Raw genomic sequence first — 20,120 nt, 5'->3', positions numbered from 1 at the left:
CCCCCCTTCAAGTCACTGACTAACGCTGAGTTAGAGAGCTGAAAAGCAGGAAGTAGTGTTCTGGCCATTATGTTAGACATCCAAGCACTCCAGCCTTTATACATTACATTTTTGGCCAACTAAACTATATTAGAAACATTTTTTTATTTTGCACAGCCTGTCTATTTAGCCAGTTTTTATTTTTACATTGAACTGTTCCTTTAAGTGTAAGGGTAATGACACACAGAGCATATTGACTGCTGATGCCTTGCGGTGGAGAACCTGCCATGCTTCTCTTAGCAGTCAATGTACTATAGGTGGATGTCTATGGAGCAGTGACAGATGATGGACCTTAGCACCACTTGCCAGCACGCCATGTGCATCAGATGGGGCACTTTACCGGCAGTAGTAATAACCTAAAGCAGCATGCTGCCTGCCAACCCCACTGTGTAACTCTGGATTTTACAGAGAGTGATGAAAAATCCTCCAATAGCACAGTTTGGGTAAGCATTTGACAGACATGTTTATTACTGTCTCTGTTCGCCACTGGAGATCAGCAGCTCCTGTGCTGTCTTGAACCAATTTGTTAAACCGCAACCCGAACCCACAACTCAATCCATTGACCATCAAGAAACAGGAAGTGACCTCATTAGAAGTAGCCATGATCAAAAAAAAAAAACCCGTAGAACTGCGTCTATACCCGCTCCTGAAACTACCACCTGCAGGTTTTTGCGGGTATCCGACCAGCTGCAGGACTATCCTGTGCCACTACCCCAAAACAAGAACAGGTTATGGTTTTTTGCATAAAATCAATTAGAATTCTAAGTACCAGGAAATACGCTCTACCTTTGAAGCATTTAAAGGAAGTAGATATTTTTTATAACCAAATAAATACTTTGTTCATGTATTCAGCATTTATTTTGCAGCACTCCACGTACAGATGAGGGTGGAACATGAAAAGCCTGAATAGAAAGATACACAGTACATACACAGTACAAATTAACAGCCGTACAATCTAGCCTCGCAGCTTTCAAGTTGCTAGGGGACACTGGCCATGGAAACCAGAACAGCCAAGTACATAATGGAATAAAAATGGCACAAAACTAAAGTTTTAGAGTCTTCGGTTTTCTTAATGTGAAAAGGAACGTTTTACCTTTGTAACCTCATTTCCTAAAAAGGGGAGAATACAAACCCTTTAAAAATCAGAAAAATCCAAGATTTTATTTGAGACAAAATTTGTACCATCAACAAAATTTCATGTGAATGGTTTAGACAGACACCACAGGAATCTAATTGTATAAAAAAAATACCAAGTAATATAAGTTAGAATTTTGCATTTTTTTTGCCTCTAAAACGGACATCGGGTGTTTGTGTTGTGTATTTAAATATCTATACACATGCATACAGTATATACACAAATGTATTTATTGTGTAAGTGTGCAGGTGACTGGAATAGGTTTAAATACATACATATATATATATATATTTATAATTATAAAATATATTCAAGCAGTACTACCACAGAGAGAATGTAGAACACAGGAGGAAACCTTACAATAAATATCTTCACAGGAACATTAGTGCCCGACAGTGTTTTGCAAGAAAGCAGGTCACACTGCTTGCATTTAAGTAGTCCGGCAGCAGATACCCTAAATATTGGGAGCATTTACCCTGTTTGTAAATCGTTACATTTATCTTCAGACTGTAAAAGGGGTTTACAAAACCCACAGAGCATTCTTTGCCTTTAAACTAACTTTTCTTTAGAATGTTCTATTTCACAGATCTGCAACATATTCAGTGTCTCTACAAGCGACCGAGTAAGTAATCGAATATCAGTTTAGAGATTTAAAGTTATGCCTTTAAACACTGTACGGGTAAGGGACCTGTTATCCAGAATGCTCGGGACCTGGGGTTTTCCGGATAACGGCTCTTTCTGTAATTTGGATCTTCACACGTTGTCTACTAGAAAATCATGTCAAATTTAAATAAACGCAATTTGCTTCCGATAAGGATTTGTTATGTTTTAGTTGGGATCAAGTACAAGGTACAGTTTTATTACTACAAAGAAAAAGCAAATCATTTTTAAAAATTTAGATTTGGATAAAATGGAGCTTTCTGAATAGCGGATTTCCGGATAACTGATCCCATACACTGTACCAGTCGGATAACCACATAGTTCATGATATGAAAGGTTAAAAGGAAAGCTAGCACTCAAACAATATGCAGTAGGTTTTCTTTTTTTTTTCTCTATGACTCTCCTTTTTTGAACTTAAACTGCCGTCTGGTCGCTAGGCCCTTTTGTCATAGCAATTAGGAAGCGGTTTGGGTGTCACAATAGCTGCAATGGGATACTGCTTTGATCCAGACTAGAAGAACAATTCAAAAATCCAGGGAAAAAATAAATTAAAACCAGAAGTTAATATCAGGCATTAAGTAAACTTTTTCTTTAAACAAGCTTGAGCTTTTTTGGTCCAACAGAGAGTTGTGTATATTCCCTCAGTATTGTATAACATTTGTGTACCCACTGGAGGCAAGTAAGGAATAGTTAAATAATCACAATTCACTACCGCTGCTTTTTTGAGGGGCACCTCTCTCCTCGACTGCTGGTTAACATCATGATGGCATAGTGGAATAAATGCAGTTTGCAACTTTTAAATTAAGGGTAGAACGGTTACCTCTCTGTTAGGGTTCTGCTGCATGAAATAGTTTAAATCCGGTAACCATATCCTATTTTCCAAGCACCCATAATTCCAGGTGGGCTGCGAGGGCCTTCTTGTCCCATTACCCCCAAGCCGCACCCATTACTGGCACAGTGTAGCACCGTCTGTCTCACAGGTTTCAGCAGATAAGTTGGCTGCCTTGTGTCCTTGCATTTTTTGCATTGGGATCATAGGGCCGGGCAGAGATAGGTGCCGGCTAATCCCACAAAAGTTCCAGGTATGGAGACGTCAACTGGCTTTCGGTTAATAACGAGATTCCTCATGCAGCCTCGATAGGATGTGTGTGGTTTTCTTGGACTGTGGATGTTTCCTACAAACGTAAGTGGGTATGAAATTGTGGCAAAGATTTTTAGTTTTTATTCATGCATTTTAGTTTTAACATTTGAAGAAAAAGGAGAATAGTGGCATAATTAAAGTGCAAATTTACTGCACTAGAACAGGCAATGGTCTACTTTCAGCTGGCCAACTTTATATATTGTATCCATGGCCATAAGCTTGTGTGTAATGATCCATTATATTGGGCTTGCTTCTGCTGACTTGACTGTAGGATCCAGCATGCTGTGACTTAGGGCTTTGTCACATAAGTCTAATGGCAGCCGAGGTGACTGCCTCGAATGTGTGATTGGTCAGACTTCTATTGATGTGCTGTAGGTGTGACCCAACACAATGCCATTTGGATAGCTGAACTCAGATCACACACCTGAGGACTTCAATCTAAGGGAGGAACTCCACGGTGCGGCTCAAGCCGTGTCGGATGTCCTAAAGATACAGGAAGTGAAGGAAAAATTGTAGGTAAGCACTATATTTAACCGACTGTCGGATGAAAACGCAGCGTGCACCGGTTTCATCCGACAGTCGGATAAATGTAGTTTTCTTCACTTCCTGTATCTTCAGGATACGAGCCGCAACGTGGAGTTCCTCCCTAAATTGAGTAGAAACTGGCAGTCGAGACTATTCTAGAGTTTGCATTATAGATGTTTGGCCTAAAGGCTGTTGCTGCTCAATTATATCATGAATACAGACAACTCACAACTGTTGTGACTCTTTCCTACAATTCAGTATTGGCAAAATATGCTTATGTCTTATTTGGCAATAGGGACTCATAGGAAAGATCTTTGAACTTAACATGTCATTCAGCATAAGGTCCAATCTGTAGGTGGGGACAAGGGGCTAATAGCAATACTAACCTGGCACTCCTCCGATGTAGAGAATCCCCTTACTCCTAATGGGCTGAGTCTGGCTTGCTCCTACAGCATGGTTTCCCTCAGTGTCCACATCCAGCTGGATAACATTACTTACTTTGGTCACTAGAGATAAAAATAAATGAAATAAGCCAGAATATTATGAATGCATGTTTTTGCTGTGTGACTTGATCCTTTAAGAGTCCATTTAGATTACACCTGGGCCCTATTGCATTAGCCCAAGTAGGAGCCTTCCCTAAGTAATTTAGAATATAAAAGTAATCGATTTAGGTTTCCCAGGCTCATACAAATCACAATAAGTGAACCTTCAAGCATGTTTCGTAACCTGAAGCTCAGGGAAGAAAATAACTGCTAAGAAGCTGAGCTCTATGCATACTATTAAGGCCCCCATAAACGGGCCGATAAAAGCTGCCGACAGACCGAGTCTTGGCCATTCCTGAACGATATCTGGCCAGATCTCTATCCGGGAGGTTAAAAAATCCCATCGGATCTGTGCGTGTATGCGGTCCCCAATCTGACTGCCCATATCCGATGCATTATGATCCGATCGTTGGGCCCTAGGTCACTTCAATGTGGGCATATCGGGGAGAGATCGCCAAACGAGGGGATCTCTACGTCTTTGGCCACCTTGAGCCATTTGGATTCAGTTCCTCAGTGGAGTTTCTTACAGGAGCTAATGCAAATAGGATCAGGTTTGTTTACCATTTTTATACATAAACGTAAAGTTCCCAAACCCATGACCAGATTACCTGTAGTCTCAGAGATAAATACCTGCAACTGTGTGCCAATGTCCATCACACAATGGTTGTGGCAATTTCACAGATGTGGAATATTCACTTGCTTCAGCATTTACAGACACACTGACCTGTGAAAATGATTAAGATCGTATGAGACACTGAAAGGCAATCACCCAACAAATAACATATTACTCTGTGTTTAACACTGGGGTTTTGTATGCATTCCCCATGTCTGTATGGGTTTCCTTCAACACCCAAAAATTATAATAGGCAGGTTTATTGGCTCCGGACAAGTGGAATATAGTGTAAGGGAACTTAGACTGTAAGCTCCACTGGGGCAGGAACTGATTTATAAACTGTCAGAGTGCTGTAGAAATGTCAGACCTATATAAAGTATAAAAAAAGGGTGTTGCATGGCAGAATGTTGGCATACCTTCCCCTCAGCCATGGAAAGGGTGACAGAGTGGCCCTCCTCCGTTCCCACATGGAAAAGGAGGCCTGAATGGTGGATTGGACGTATCTCCAGCTTTACTTCCAAGCTCTGCCCAAAGTCCACTTCATAGTCTGTGATGTGAAAGAAAAATATTATACAGTATAAACATGCTGGGCATATGGTTTTTGCTTAACTTGACATACGTTGCAGCAATATTTATGCTTCAGCTCTGTGAATGTTCTAATCATCTGACTACAGGCTGGTCTGGTTCTTTGAATGTTCTAATGCTTTGACTGGTTACAAGTAGGTGTAACCTTATGATTGTTCTCATTGGCTTACAGATTTATTTAAACTTGTAACGGTTCTAATGCCCTGTGTGTGCTGGCAGGGATTTTAGATTGCTGCTAGATGTAATAGTTTCTTATTCCTTTCTGGTACTATTTGACTGTAAGGGGCACATTTCTTTAGCGCTTGATCAGACAACTGTTCATTTAGAATGTCGGAACACTGCAGGCAGACATTGAAAGTTGGTATAGATATTCTATTACAAGGGCAACTCCTTTTTTTAGCCTAGAACAGTTTTGCTAGCTTTAGACCCCATAATACCTAATTTTAAGAATCCACCCTCGGAGAAGAAAAATCCTTGTTCTGTGAGCCCTTCATAGCACTGGGCGACCCCCATGATTTTGCTTGGGGGGTTAAATTCTTTCCCATCCAACTTCAAGTTCCTGAGACATCCGTGGAAACTGCCGAGTGACACATCCTGAGAAAGACATGCAACAAAACATTTAGCAGCAGTAATTCAGGGTAGTTGTAGCTACTTGTGTTTGGGTAGAGTGCACATAAGGTAAAAACGGTTTCAGTCAATGCTTAGTGTACAATCCTATTAAAAAAAGGTATTGTGGCTATGGAACATAAAGTACTGTGCAAATGTATTGTCTTAGTCACTCACAGGGATTTCAGGTCTCCTGATGAGCGGTGGGAGACCTCCGATGAAGACAGGACCAGTTAAGGATGCTGTAACGCCAGGGTACACCATGCTACTCTGGGCTTTAATGCCATCTATGACCAAGTGCAGCTTATTCTTCTCTTTGCCAAAGAATACCTGAGAAAAACAGATATCCCCATGATTATTGAATCAAAAACGAAACAGCAGAACGGTTGAATAGCTGTAAAGGTCAATTCAGCTCATAGGCAACACGTATGGGATTAGGATATAAACCCAACTCCCCAGCATGCTTCAGTGGCCAACAGCTGGAAGTTGTGTCCCAACAACTACACTACCCCCATCTTGATCCCACTGAAGCAGAGGCTTTTTATTTAGAAATAACAAAATAACTTCTAAAGAAGTAGCAGTTTCAAGAGCTTTGGATGTGGAAAAGAGATTTGGACTGTATTTAGCAAAGAATGAAAAGTCTAGATCTTGGTTCTCAGGTCTGTCAACCAGTAAATGCCATCTGGAGCTACTCTCTGGTTTTCCGTCAGTAGAAAATGTAGATAAACAGGTAGAACTGGCAGTATTAGTCATACTCTAGGTTACATGCCCTGTTAGTGAGGTCTAATGACAGTAATTATAGAGTCCAGAGTTTTTGCTCATTGAATAGGACATCCCTATGTCAACCAGCTTTAGTACAGAGAGACCATTTGAGACATCCTAATGACATGCTTGAGAACATATAGTTGAGTTCTCTCTAGTAGACACACTAAGAGCCTCAGCCCATGATGACTACTTGGCATTTAGCAACGTTATTGTACCGTGTGCCAGAGTCCATCGTTGTACTTTTCTTTGCTTTTCAAACGCAGTGGCTTCCCTATGACAACCAGCTGGAGTACAAAGCGACCATTAGACACATACAGAGAAAGGGAGGAACTGCTTCTCTCATCTCGGCCGTAAAAGATCAACCCATTGGAGGCATTCAGACGGATGTCTAAGCTAAAGTGAAACCTGTGGAACAAAGCAGTATAAGAAAGGATGTGCAATGCAGCTCTAGACTGTAGGTTTAGGGCATCTTGGCACATTCATTGCCCTACTGGATAAAATAACTTTTACGTGACCATAAAAATGAAATTGACCGGGTGCCAGGGTATAATGGTCAAATTAAACTGATTTAAATTAAAAAATTCTTAGGCCACATGTACCCAACTCACCTGTCTCGGAAGATAGGTGGGAGTCTAGTGAATTCCAGGTGGCTGCTGGAAGATCCACCAAATCGTAGAGCTCCCCTCACTGCTTTGGGATGAAAACAGGAAGAGTCCTCCGAGTGCTTGTGATCAGCAAGCTTCCTTTGCCGGAGCTGAAAAGGTTGACGTTTAGAGTGAATTAATGCCTGAGGTGCAACCATTGTGATGGAAGTAATGCTCAAGACTGAACTTTGACGGTTAAGTGTAAATTTTAAGTTTGAGCTCTGGCGGTGGAATGGCTTTAGTATTTAGAGGAATTAATGGCTAAGACCAGAGATTCAGGGGAACAGAAATGGCTGGAATGATACCAAAGAGGTTTATTGCAACAGGGATAAGCTTTGACTTGGGCATTTCAGAGGTATTTGGAGTTCAAGGCTGAGCTTTCAAACTGGTAAGGTTGAAAGATTTACTGTTCAAGCTGTTACCAGAGGACTTACCTTTTGTTTCAGTTTCCCCTTCTTCAATGGAGCTCTGATCTCTTGAGGCCAGTCTTCCATTGGCGCCTGGCAACTCATGGTAACATTCAAGCTCTCCTGATTCTGTTGAAGATCTAGGACAGATTGAGGTCCAGCTTTCCTGAGTGTGTAAAGATAATAATTAAAGAAATATAGATGGCGCTTCTGAAGCAGAGACATCCAACTTTCCCCTGCAGTACAACTAAAGAGCACAAACATATTTTACAGCGCTGTACAAAGTACATACAGAATTACAAAAATAGCAACCAGTAACCACTAAAAAGGTGAGGAAGGCCCTGTGGAAAAATCTAAAAGGGGAATGGATTGAGACACAAGGTGTGGGAGTGGGCAAGATCACTAATAAGCAAGGTGAGAGGTGTAGCATATGGTACCATTTAGTAGCTAACCGGAATGAGGGTAGGTTTCTTTAAATAAGTGTGTTTCAAGAGCTCTCTTTTGAAAGCAGAAATGTTGGGAGAAAGTCATAAAGACTGTGTGAAAGAATTCCAAGAGGGTTGCAGTCTTTCAAAGTCTTGAATGTGAGCTTCTAAAGACGTAATGAGTTGATGAGCAGGTCAGTAGAGGAGCATAGTTGGGTGTATATCTAGAGATGGGCAGAGTTATGAACTGCTTTGAATGTCAGGGTTATTTGTTTGAATTTTATTCTGAAAGGTAGTGAAAACCAGTGCATGGCATGAGGCAGAGAGGTTGCTAAGGTGTATATGCCTGGCAGCAGTATTCATTATGGACTGGAAAGGTGTCACTTTCTGGAGAGGAAGGCTAATTAATAGAGCGTTACAGTAGTCTAGATGTAATTTGATGAGAATTTTGGTGGCATCTTGGGTGAAAAATTATCATATTTTGGATATGTTCCACAAGTGAAAGTGAAATGATTTAATAAGTGACTGGATATGAGGAGTGAAGTACAGGGCAGAATCTAGGAGAACCCAAGGCCCCGGCCTGGGAGACGGGGTGTTAGTAGAATGGTTAACTATGATAGATAATTCTGGGATACTACAGTGTTAGTTGGGGAAAGAGAACCTTTTCTCTTTAACCACAGTCAAGTACTTCTCCCTTTGTTGATAATGGATACTGACGGATGTATTCATCACCACTCACCTCTTCACAAAGACATTACTGATGCAGCCAGTCAGATTCTGTATCTCTCCCTCAACCTGTGAACCACCAAGGAGGAGGGTTGAGCTTAATAAGTCTGGCAGCCCTGTGCCTGCTGCTAATGTCCGTGTCTCTTGCAGTTTGTCATCCACGTAAAACCTCACACTGTGCAAAAATATCAAGAGTCAGCGACACTCAAGAGTCAGTGAAACAAAGCTGTTTCTGCATCAAATACCAGTGGAGAGATACTTACGCGTCATTATTGCTGTAGAGCGTCAGATAGTGACCTGCTCCATCGGCAAACTGAGATTTGGATCTCATTTCTGCATCCAAAATCTTGACGGATAGGCGGCCATGTTGCATGGCCACTTGACATGATCCTTCCTATATAAAACAATTAGAATGCAAATTCAAAATTTTTGAATTATCAACACACATTAATTAATTTAAGGTTTAAGGGCTTCATTTAATACTATAAAAATATAAGAATATAGTAGGTGCGGATAAGAGAGCTGCCTCCTAGTAAAAGGAATTTAACCCTGCACCTGCAAATTGGGTGGATAAGAATTTTTTTAAGCACCTCTGTAGTATGTTGGTACAAAAGTCCATTGGGCTGGCTTGTACGAAATCCAAAGCCAGTGTAGAAATCCTCCTGCAGGCTGTGCACATTTTTCACAGTCATGTTTAGGAATCCATATCCATAAAACTGAACTGACCTCGCGATCTAGAGAAAGAGGGGAAGAGAGGTAACTGGTTCATTATTGCCTGTGCCAAAAATCAACTGACTGGGAACCAGATCCTGTGTGTGTGCAACTTACCAGTAAATCTGAGGTGCATCCATAGCTCACTCCTGTTGTGCTCATCCGCTTGAGGTCAACGTATTTACCCAGGGCTTTGATGCCCTTCATGCAGCCTCTGATTGAGCCTCCACCTGGGAACAGGGCCACGAGACTGCAAGGAATCAGAGAAGATGAAGACACATATAACTGGAATCATATCCTATATAGCCACCCATGTTTTGGTTGGATTTCCAGTAAAGCCTCTCACCTCTCTGGCATCTTGTTTGATGGTAACCCTCCTAGGAAAAAGTACTGTGCAGTCTCCAAGCTCCCCTTGTCGTAATCCACGTTATATACATTGACCCTCTCCAGCCTCACAATAATCTTCTTCTTTCCCCCAACAACAGCCAGAATCACCTGGACCTGCAGGGAAAATATGTTTAAAAGATGTTAAAGTCCGAGTCCCCCATTATAGCTCCAATAGACCCTTGGTTTATTTGTATCTAAAGGACACAAAGTATTTTAGTTTTCATTTTTCTGGTGGTACATGTATAGGGTGGACTATATCTGTGCTTATTTATTATACAGTTACATTATGTGCATATATGATATGGGGGTTACACTGTGACAGTGGTTGGAGGAAAGATGGGGGTATATCTGTGCCTATATATTATACAGTTACATTATGTGCATATATGATATGGGGGTTACACTGTGACAGTGGTTGGGGGAAAGATGGGGGTATATCTGTGCCTATATATTATACAGTTACATTATGTGCATATATGATATGGGGGTTACACTGTGACAGTGGTTAGAGGAAAGATGGGGGTATACCTAGAAACACAAATTACTGCACACAAGCTCTGAATTGAATGTTAGACATCCATCCAGCAACTATGTAGCAAGCCAGCCAGTTCAGGTTCTTTGAATTTGTTAATAAACTGAACACCAACAATATCAACCTTAAGATCACGTCGGACATTAATAGAGATAGGGTTACATTTCTGGATATCAATATCTTTCGAGGGGTTGACAATAGTGTCCAAACTACACTATTTAGGAAACAGACAGCCACTAACAGCTTACTAAATGCTGACAGCCAACATCCTGTGAACACGATTAACGGGATACCAACCGGGCAATATTTAAGGCTGAGGAGACTATGTAGTACAGTCGAAGACTTCAAAGTAGAAGCAGACAAATTGTATAACAGATTTAAACAGAGAGGGTACAGCCACAATTCTCTCAAACGGGCATACAGTAAAGCATTACAAGCAGATAGAAATTCCTTATTAATCCAACAAAAACAAAATAATAAAAGGGACGTACAACGAGACTCTAATGTAATCAGAATTATAGGTGACTACTGTGCTGAACATAAGGAGATAAAACACATTCTTAACAAACACTGGTACATTTTGGAACAAGACATGGATTTAAAAAAAGTCTTAAGAGAAACACCTATAATCACATATAGGCGGAGTAGAAATCTGAAAGATAGATTGACTCGCAGTCACTACATCAGTCCCCAAAAAACGATGTGGCTAGCCAACCGTACTAAAGGCTGCTATAAATGTGGGTCTTGCAAAGCATGTCCCTGGGTAAATAAAGCAATAAAAATAAGTGGGAGATCAGACATCAAGGAATACATGATCAAGGACTTTATTAACTGTAAAACTACTGGAGTAATTTATGTTATGAACTGCATTTGTGGGATGAGATATGTGGGGAAAACAAAAAGAGAATAGAGACGTCGGATCCTCGAACATGTGGGGGATGTGGTACATAAAAGAAATACATCGGTGGCCAATCACATAAATGAATGTCACGATGGCAATACTGCAGTCATGAAATTCACAGGAGTAGAACACTTTCAATCTACTATGAGAATAGGGGACATCGATAGAAAACTATTACAGAGTGAAGCACAATGGATATACTGGCTTCACAGTAAGTCCCCCAATGGACTAAATGAGGGATTTACCTTTTCCCCATTTTTGTGACCAGGATACAATCTAATAAACATTTATTCAGGGATTATATCTGTCATTATGACAGTAGTAGTATTGGAAACTAAGGCAACTTACTTAATTTAATTATAGTGTGAATTTATGCATGACTTCATTTTAGATTGAATAGGCAGTTGATGCTTCCGCTCCATCCGTTTTTTGAAGTTGGCGACTTGTGTATCGTATAACTAAGCGCAATACTTCACTTACCCAAAGACTATAAGGTCCCCTAAATGTTAGTGACGTATATTGGGACCCAACATACTGCAAATTTTTACTGACATAGTGAGTATCAGCGATGATAAATTACTGGCAAAGCATCAATGATTCCCTATTAGGTGAAGCAATAGTATGGGCACTTCCGCCCTAAACAGGAAGTGACGTCGCGCAACTAGTGTGAGTTTTTCAGACAGTGACTATTTAAAGGATGGAAAGGAGCGGGTCCGACACTTATGCCCCTGACGAAGCTGCCAAGCAGTGAAACGCGTTGGGTGGTGTAGGTGGAAGGTGGTGAGGCTAGTTCCCACGCTTCCCAACGTAGCTATGCAGAAACTATAGCATTGGGAGGGAATGGTGGGGGGCTCAAAGATGGCTCATTGGAAGGTGTGGAATACATTTAAGAGCGCTACTGGCATTAACGCTGTGTGAACAGTGAAGTGCATTTAAACATTTGGTTACCACTAGCCTACCTAATCCGCCTACACATTCAGTTTTTAATATGTGTTATTTTTAAGGACATTGTCCTGCACAGCTGTGATTGGAACATGCTGCGTGTGTTTATGTCGGTTTGAGCCTATTTGGTTTTTATTAAGCATAGTTACTATTAAAGGTTACACTGTGACAGTGGTTGGAGGAAAGATGGGGGTATATCTGTGCCTATATATTATACAGTTACATTATGTGCATATATGATATGGGGGTTACACTGTGACAGTGGTTGGGGGAAAGATGGGGGTATATCTGTGCCTATATATTATACAGTTACATTATGTGCATAAAATATATGGGGGTTATACTGTGACAGTGGTTGGGGAACAGATAGCAGTAGATAGTATATGAATAATATGGAGATTACAGCATTGCTGCTATTTAAGTAGTTACTGGTGAACTAGAAGAGGTTGATTCTAATACAATCTTACCACTTTAGTGGTGGAACTGCTGATTTGTAGCTTATATGGTTCCATTGGCTTAGACATCTGAAGACCATCTCCAATGTCATAAAACAAAGCCAATTTTCCCTCTTGAACTGCGAGGCTCAGAAACTGCTCCTAAAAAACAATATAAAAGAGAGTGACAACCAGGACTACTCAACTCTTCCAGTGAATGCAAAACTAGTTGAAGGATAGTTACTTCAGCATCGAGGTAAAAGAGGATCCCGTTGTAAGAGACCAGACGAGCATCCAGCTCAAACCTCTTGGAGGAACCAGGAAGGGTTTCCAACTTAACTTCTGCGTAACCCGTCCCATCAAAGTATGATCCTTCCGTAAGCCAAGGGTCTCCTGTAGACTTGGATCTGGCAAAAGGGGGGATAAAGTTAGCTAACTAACACATAATCCTCATTGCCTGGTTGGATTGAGGTCTCCACTATGATCTCTACCTGGCGCATGGCTTGTCCTTTTTGGTATCAAGTTCAAATGTTCGTTCAAAGTCGTACAGGCTGATGGGTTTCTCGTTCAGTGTGTCCATCTCAATGCACCCTCGGTAGCCAGGATAGTTCAAGAGTGCTGGTGGCTGTGTATAGTGGAAGACAGGTGAAAAGCATGCTCGTTTGGGTAAGTGAAAAACATTCTTTTTTGCATTATGGATGGTATTTTAGTTATATAATTAGACATTTAGCAGTAGCTTCAAAATGTGTACAGGCAGGTTTGAAATTCTTGAGAGTTTTCATTACTTTTGGAACGATTACTTTGATGTGGTTGAAAAAGGAACAAAAGCTTCTTCAAAAAATATGTAGGAACCTAAGACTAGTAATCTTTATGGATTCCACTACTACATACCATAAATTCAGCAGGATATCCACCAACATAGAACACCACCCGTTCTGGGTCCAGGTTCAGCAGACCTTTTTCACCGCTAGCTGTGCTGTCCCCTTTGATCTCATGCAAAGTGTCCTTTGTCACAAATATGGACATCTGGCCGTACTGAAGAATCCTGCAGGGACAGAACAAACGCAGAAAGAATTTTTGTCAGAGAAAAGGAACAGAATATTCTTATCCAAACAAAAACCTTTAGAGAAAACTTCTCTCCAACACAGGGACAATGGACTGGAGAACGTGTATGGAATGTTTAACAATGGACCGAGCAATATCAGGCAAAAAGATACCTTTCAATGGCTACTGTGACAAACTCTTCCTTGATATCTTCATTGGCTGACAAAAAAGTGGGTTCTTCATCCCCTAACTTGTAGACACACTGCAGCTTGTTACCTTTCAGAACCAACCCTAGGTAATCACCAGTACCCTGCAGGAAGGAGGCAATTGGACAAAGAATAAATATAGAACTCTCTTATTCCTTTACAGTGTCTAATACTTCTGCTCTTAAAATATTTTGTATAAGGGACTATCGTTAAGACACAATGGTCATTAAATATACTATGCTATACTATATTGTGCAATCTTCTTGCCTTAAATGTTTAATTTCCCTTTAAGAAGGAATTTAAAAAAAGAAAAATGAACCCACCCAAAGTTTCTAGAGGACTTACATCTTTATGCCCGAGGAACAGGACGAATCTCCCCTGCTCTGTCTCCGCTTGCCGCTTCTTCTTAGTCTGGGGGTCTGGGTTCTGGATGTGTAACTTTAGTGAGGTGTAGGCTGCGAGATCTGGCACATCACTAGGGGTGCGCATTTGCACCCCAGAACTGCCATTAAATTTCACCGGGACCTTGACCTACAGTGATGAGGAGGGCACACACATATTAAAGACCTGTACCAGGATTTCCAACTGCTAATGTTCATGATTAGAAGTTTTGAATTTCAGCACAATTTAAAATTTAGCCCCTACAAAGGACCTGTGAGAGTGTAGTCTGGTGCTTATGCCCTGAACTTGTAGCTTGGGAAGACCACTTGGTAAACTAATAAATGGCTCACATACCAGATTAGGAACCTCAAATGTGCATGGGTTACACAAATAGTCTTCCCAACATTTGTGTGTGTATGTATATATATATATATATATATATATATATATATATATATATATATATATAATATAATATATGTACAAATGTAGATAATTTCTCTTTTGTGCCAACATTCCACCCTGCCGCAGTGCTGACCTTGCTGGCAGCGTCTCTGGCTTGTGAAATGAGTTCCCGGATGCGTTTGATACTATCCGATATGCTGTTGTTCTGAGTCTGGCGGTTTTCCAGTTGGTTCACTTTATCCAGCAGCAGTGGAATTGTGCTCACCAGATCAGAGACTTAAGGCAAAAAGAAAACAAAACACATGAAGGTTATTATATTGGTTAATGAGCAGATGCATGGTTTCCTATTCAATGAAAGGACTACCAATACTTCTCTCACCGGATGTTTTTGCTTCCTCGATAGCCTTGGTCACATCTTCATTCTGCAAGTTGCCATACTTCTCTTTCCATGACTCAAGGTTCTTTTTGATGTCAATCAGGGAGTCTTCCACTCTGTTGGCAGTGTCATTCGCCTCAGCCGCCTTAAACTTGGCACTTGTTATGTCATCGGTCACATTATCTGAAACAACAACACAAGTCTTTTGGCTGAATATCAAAAGCAAGATCACCATTTGGCTTAAGTTCTTCTGAATGGGAGAATAATTCCTATTATTAGGCAACGCTGACTGAAGGTTTACTCCACATCTTAACAATCCACCCTCAGTCTAACTCTTATATGTTCAGTATCTAACATGAGACACTCTTCCTATCACCAGCTCTTACACTGACCATACGCGCTCAGGTAAGATGGTATGAAACAAAAGTTTTATTGTCGATCCTGACAGATGTCCATGAACTATAGTTATCAGTTGGTTTGTGGATTTGGCAGGTTTACATTTCCAGTGCATGGTGCATTGGCAGATGCAGATGTGAAGAAGAGCTGCAGCTAAGAGCACAAAGATGAAAATTATGTTTTCCTCCACATTGCAACCCTACACACTACTCTTCATGTACATTAAAGACCTCAGCATCAACTCTATGGCAAATTCACATCTTTTTCAGCCTGCAAGGTCTTCCTTTTAAATTTCCATCAACTCAATCTCCTCTGTGGTTAAACCTTTGGTCAAAATGACCCAAGAATAAGGATTTTGCTGATTTTACTTAAAGCTCTTCCAAAAACTTTCTCCTCCTGCTTGTTACCTTACACACACGTTTCATCTGCAGATTAATTTCCATAGAAAATCGAATGCACGGAAATGTTATATCCTCTGCTGTTGGACTATACTACGCCGACCTACAGCTGAATGCTGAGAATTTGCTGTGATGGAAACATTATGAGGAACCCTACCTCGAGTCATGCTGATTTTGTCCACAATAGATTGCAGATTGGCCTGCAGCTTCTCCTTCTTTGCTCTATTATTTTGAAGCTTGGTCTTGGCCTCCTGCAATTTACTCTGCACATCTGAAAGAGAGAGGAGGTCAGCTTGTGGCAGCTTGTGGCTGAATCTTATCTACCTTGGGTGACCATACCAGCATGACAAGCTCTGAGAATGGGCAATTCAGCACTCTTCCAGTGTAATGTCTCCACACACCGGATGCACTTATGAGATGAATGATTAAGTATTCTCTAGAGCCTCCATATTATCCCTTATCTCACCTTGGCTTATTTCATCCTCTGCAGCTCTGGCAGAATCCTCTAGCTGAGAACTCTTTTGCTTTAGTTCTTTGCCTTTCTTGCCAAGTTCCTCATTTAAGATATTCTATTGAAAGGAAATAAGAACAGACGGAGACATAAATGACTGAAAATGATTACTACGAAAAAAATAGTTTAACTCACACAGCAAGAGACCTAATTTGTCTTATTTACTTTTTATCTTGACACAGAATCCATTAGGTTGGCTACTTCACTGAAAATGATCATCACTAAAATCCGTTACCCCCAAAATCTCACAGCCTGAGCTGTTTATGAAATAGGTCTCTGTATGGAGATCAAAAATCATGCAGTCACATCACCCACCTTTACTGCATCACCAGCCACTCGATTGGCCTCTTTTGCTGCCTTTTCTGCCTGTTTAACCGCATCGATAATGGTGGAGTAGGCATCCGAGGCGTTGATGGCTTTCTGAATGTAACCATCCTGATTGGCATCCCCAATAGCACTGAGATTAAAGTGTTTCAATATTAGATAGTAACAACAAGAACTGTATTGATGGGTTGCAAATAGGAAAGTTGATCTTTACTCCACACATACTAAAAAAGCTGAGGTTATAGGTAGGAAGAATGGTGTTTAGCAGGGCATGGTGGTGGCAGATAGGGAAGGTGAGGCAAAATGGCAGCAATAGGAAAAGGATAACAGTAGGCAAAGATGGCTATAGTAGTAGAGACAATAGGGCAATGTTGAGATGGTTGGCCAAGATGGAGACAGCAGGACAAGATAGTAGTGTTGCAAAACACCTAAAGGCCATATTGGAATATATCCTCACCTAAACAAGGCCTTTGCCAGTTGGCCTAAATCCTTAGCGTGCATCTCGGCCTTCTCCACTATAGGAATCTTGCTGCTCGCTGGGGAGAACTTCTTTCCCTTTTCTATGAGAGATCCCCGGGCTCCATCAAGGCCTGCAGCCAGCTTCTCATATTCCTCAAGAACAGAGATGACACCGTTATCCCACCCACACATGGCCCCTGCAACTGATGCTGCTTCTGAAATGTTCAAGACTCCACTTACTTCTTTCAAGTTTTCCATCATTTGGAGGAGATCAGACACTTGCACAAGGGCATCCTCTGCCATCTTTATTGCTGACACCAACTCATTATGCTGTTTCTTTAGGTCACTGACTTTAAGCTTTAGAATGTTAAGAGGCAAAGGTTACCACTCTAATACATATACACTGTGATATCTACATAGACTATTACATTAAATAATTTTAGTCAGACCCAATAAAGCAGTGTTTTTCAGACTTTAAAGCCTCAAGCCCACCAGCCTTTGAAGCCCAAGATGTGGTCAAGGCCCTCTGTTTTTCTCAAAACAAGTTTTAGATATGTGAAAAGACTGATTTAACATTTGCTCCAAGAATACCTATAATTGCCACATGTGTTCAACCTAACTGACCTTCAGGCTTGGTATCCAGGTGCATCAAGTATTCTCACCATAGGTAGCTCTCAGGTTGAGCATCCCTAGCCAAAGCTCTAGGCCCACATAGTGATTTCCTCCCCAGTTAAGGAACCATTGCACTATGAACATACCAGATATTCCTCCAGAGTATTTTGGTTAGCACTGTTAAGATCCTCTGTCTGCCTGGTCTTGTTCACTGAGTCATTGAGAGCATCTCTGAGATCCATGACTTCTGAGCTGTAGGTATCCAGCCGCCTTTTGGTCTCACTCAGAAGTTCCTGGTTCGTCTGTAGGCTGCTGACAAGCTCTGCCTTAACCCGATTCAACACTGGGGATAGAGAGACAGACATTGATGTGAGGAGGACTCAAGAAACTCCATGATACTCCTGAGGCTATTCTGCTGGCGTCAGCTGCTCACATTTTATGCTTTCGTTGTACTCCTTTTTCGCCAGGTGACTTTGGTGCTGGAAATCCCTGCCTCTCAACTCCTTCATCATGCGCTCGACCTCGGACATGATCTGCCGGAACTCCTCGGTGGAGGTGACATTGCTGCTGTTCGACAACCCGATATTCTTTAATTGTTGTACCATTCCTAGGAGACAAATATGGCAAGTTCATTTAACGGATTGGTGCATTGCCAGAGCCTGCCATTCATATTTAGTGTTGGGTTGTAAAGAATTAAAGAATGCCCAATCTTCAGCTATCCTAATACAGTACAGCTTCCAGCATCCTTCTGGGGCCAGGGCATGCTGGGAGTTGCAGCATAATATCTTCTAGTATAATCGTATACAGTATCTTATAGTATCATATCTTCTCTATCTAAATACATTTCAGTACTAAAGGCGGCGTCTCTTACCCTGGGAAACATTGTAAAGTGACTGCACTTTGTTGAGCAGATCTCCAGCCCGTTGATGGGTGTTTTTAGTTGACCTTTGCACACTGATGGCTGTTTTGTTTGTCATATTCACCTGCAATGGGAAAGGGTTGGTTTCACACATATTTGTTTCATTTAACACATATAAGCAAATAAGTAAGACTCTTAGTACAGAATTGAGTATATATTCCCCTTTGGCATGTTTCCCCCTGCTGGTGGAAACAGAATATGCAACCTTACCTTGTCCTGCAGGGCATCTAGATCCTGCGCAAGGCTGATGCTGTGATCTTCCATATCATCAGCCTTATCTTTAATGTCATTAATAGCACCCTGATACTGAAGCCACAGCTCCTGCAAAATAACAGCAACAATACTGAGGATCATTCATAGAAGCTCATCACAACATGCGCCATCACAGACATTCACTTACTGTCAGATTGGCGATGGAGATGTTGAGGGAGCTGAGGCGGTTCCAGGCGATAGCACTAATGCTCAGGTTGGCAAGTTGGTCTCTGACACTGGGTAGGAAGTCACCATTTCGATCAAGATCTTTCAGAAGGGTCACCACACAACTGTCGCATGCTGCAGGAAAAGGAACTGGATCAAGAAAGAACCATAACCTACTACTCCCATCCCAGAGAAGGTGTAGTCCTTTCACCTCTTGTTCTGCTGAGCCCACAATGCAACTAAAAACTGCTCAGGCAGCCCGGCACACTCTGTTATTTAAATGTTTATTGCTATTTTGTAACTTATGGAGATGGGCAACTGTGGTGCCTCATTGGATGTTCTGACTGCAGCCTTGGTTTTGCACTTTAAATTCAGAGTTACTTACGCTCGCATTTCAGAACCTCCGGCCCATGGCTAACCGGTATCTCATACTGGCGGCTACAGGTGTCACACTGCTTCCCGGTCAGTCCGTCGCTGCACTGGCACTCACCCGTTCGTGGGTCACAGGATCCACCTTTACAGTGACACTCTGCCAAAGAACATATAGTATAAAGATATATCATATTGCATGCCAAGAAGAGTTGAAGTTCTGCAAGCTCTTAAGGAACTCTTCACTTACTTGTGCAGCCACTGGGGCTGAACCCCCAATACCCAGGGGCACACTGCTGGCAGTGAGGGCCGGTAACCCCAGGAAGACAGAGGCACTGACCGCTGACAGGGTCACATGTGGCACTGGCTGATCCTGCAGCACAACTGCACTTCTGGCAGCCAGTGCATCGGCTGTAGCCATAGTACCCTTCCTGCGGGTGGCAATAATAAAAATAAATGACGTGTTAATAAAGAAGGTCTGCTATCGGCATTCAACATCAGAATTCGACATGCTTAGTATCTTTGTTACAAGAATCTGGCAATCCATAACCCTCTGCAATATTATCAGAGACTAATTGACCAT

General features: G+C 41.5%; 1 protein-coding gene across 5 annotated transcripts in view; it reads right to left on the bottom strand.

Annotated features, from left to right (window-relative positions):
* Positions 1–678: 678 nt before the first annotated feature.
* The window catches only part of LOC108702189 (laminin subunit alpha-5), an 85,567-nt gene continuing 66,125 nt past the window's right edge, over positions 679–20,120 (bottom strand). For all 5 annotated transcript variants that reach the window (XM_041578877.1, XM_041578879.1, XM_041578878.1 and 2 more), the window contains 34 exons: positions 19,788–19,968; positions 19,554–19,697; positions 19,152–19,303; positions 18,962–19,072; positions 18,704–18,815; positions 18,266–18,439; positions 17,979–18,175; positions 17,461–17,577; positions 17,219–17,373; positions 16,753–16,894; positions 16,393–16,495; positions 16,084–16,197; positions 15,136–15,315; positions 14,890–15,032; positions 14,316–14,501; positions 13,938–14,074; positions 13,612–13,765; positions 13,212–13,345; positions 12,965–13,127; positions 12,754–12,882; positions 9,871–10,025; positions 9,642–9,774; positions 9,404–9,547; positions 9,077–9,207; positions 8,827–8,988; positions 7,690–7,828; positions 7,220–7,365; positions 6,827–7,016; positions 6,024–6,176; positions 5,678–5,834; positions 5,072–5,202; positions 4,673–4,766; positions 3,887–4,006; positions 679–3,009 (listed from right to left, as the gene is read on the bottom strand). In XM_041578877.1, coding sequence (XP_041434811.1) covers positions 2,867–3,009; positions 3,887–4,006; positions 4,673–4,766; positions 5,072–5,202; positions 5,678–5,834; positions 6,024–6,176; positions 6,827–7,016; positions 7,220–7,365; positions 7,690–7,828; positions 8,827–8,988; positions 9,077–9,207; positions 9,404–9,547; positions 9,642–9,774; positions 9,871–10,025; positions 12,754–12,882; positions 12,965–13,127; positions 13,212–13,345; positions 13,612–13,765; positions 13,938–14,074; positions 14,316–14,501; positions 14,890–15,032; positions 15,136–15,315; positions 16,084–16,197; positions 16,393–16,495; positions 16,753–16,894; positions 17,219–17,373; positions 17,461–17,577; positions 17,979–18,175; positions 18,266–18,439; positions 18,704–18,815; positions 18,962–19,072; positions 19,152–19,303; positions 19,554–19,697; positions 19,788–19,968 — 4,926 coding nt within the window. In that variant the 3' untranslated portion in view covers positions 679–2,866. The remainder of the gene's footprint in view (positions 3,010–3,886; positions 4,007–4,672; positions 4,767–5,071; positions 5,203–5,677; positions 5,835–6,023; positions 6,177–6,826; positions 7,017–7,219; positions 7,366–7,689; positions 7,829–8,826; positions 8,989–9,076; positions 9,208–9,403; positions 9,548–9,641; positions 9,775–9,870; positions 10,026–12,753; positions 12,883–12,964; positions 13,128–13,211; positions 13,346–13,611; positions 13,766–13,937; positions 14,075–14,315; positions 14,502–14,889; positions 15,033–15,135; positions 15,316–16,083; positions 16,198–16,392; positions 16,496–16,752; positions 16,895–17,218; positions 17,374–17,460; positions 17,578–17,978; positions 18,176–18,265; positions 18,440–18,703; positions 18,816–18,961; positions 19,073–19,151; positions 19,304–19,553; positions 19,698–19,787; positions 19,969–20,120) is intronic.

The sequence above is a fragment of the Xenopus laevis genome, chromosome 9_10S, assembly GCF_017654675.1.
Source record: "Xenopus laevis strain J_2021 chromosome 9_10S, Xenopus_laevis_v10.1, whole genome shotgun sequence".
Taxonomy (NCBI): domain Eukaryota; kingdom Metazoa; phylum Chordata; class Amphibia; order Anura; family Pipidae; genus Xenopus; species Xenopus laevis.
Note: the sequence above shows the minus strand (reverse complement) of the source record. Positions and strands in the feature narration are given on the sequence as shown.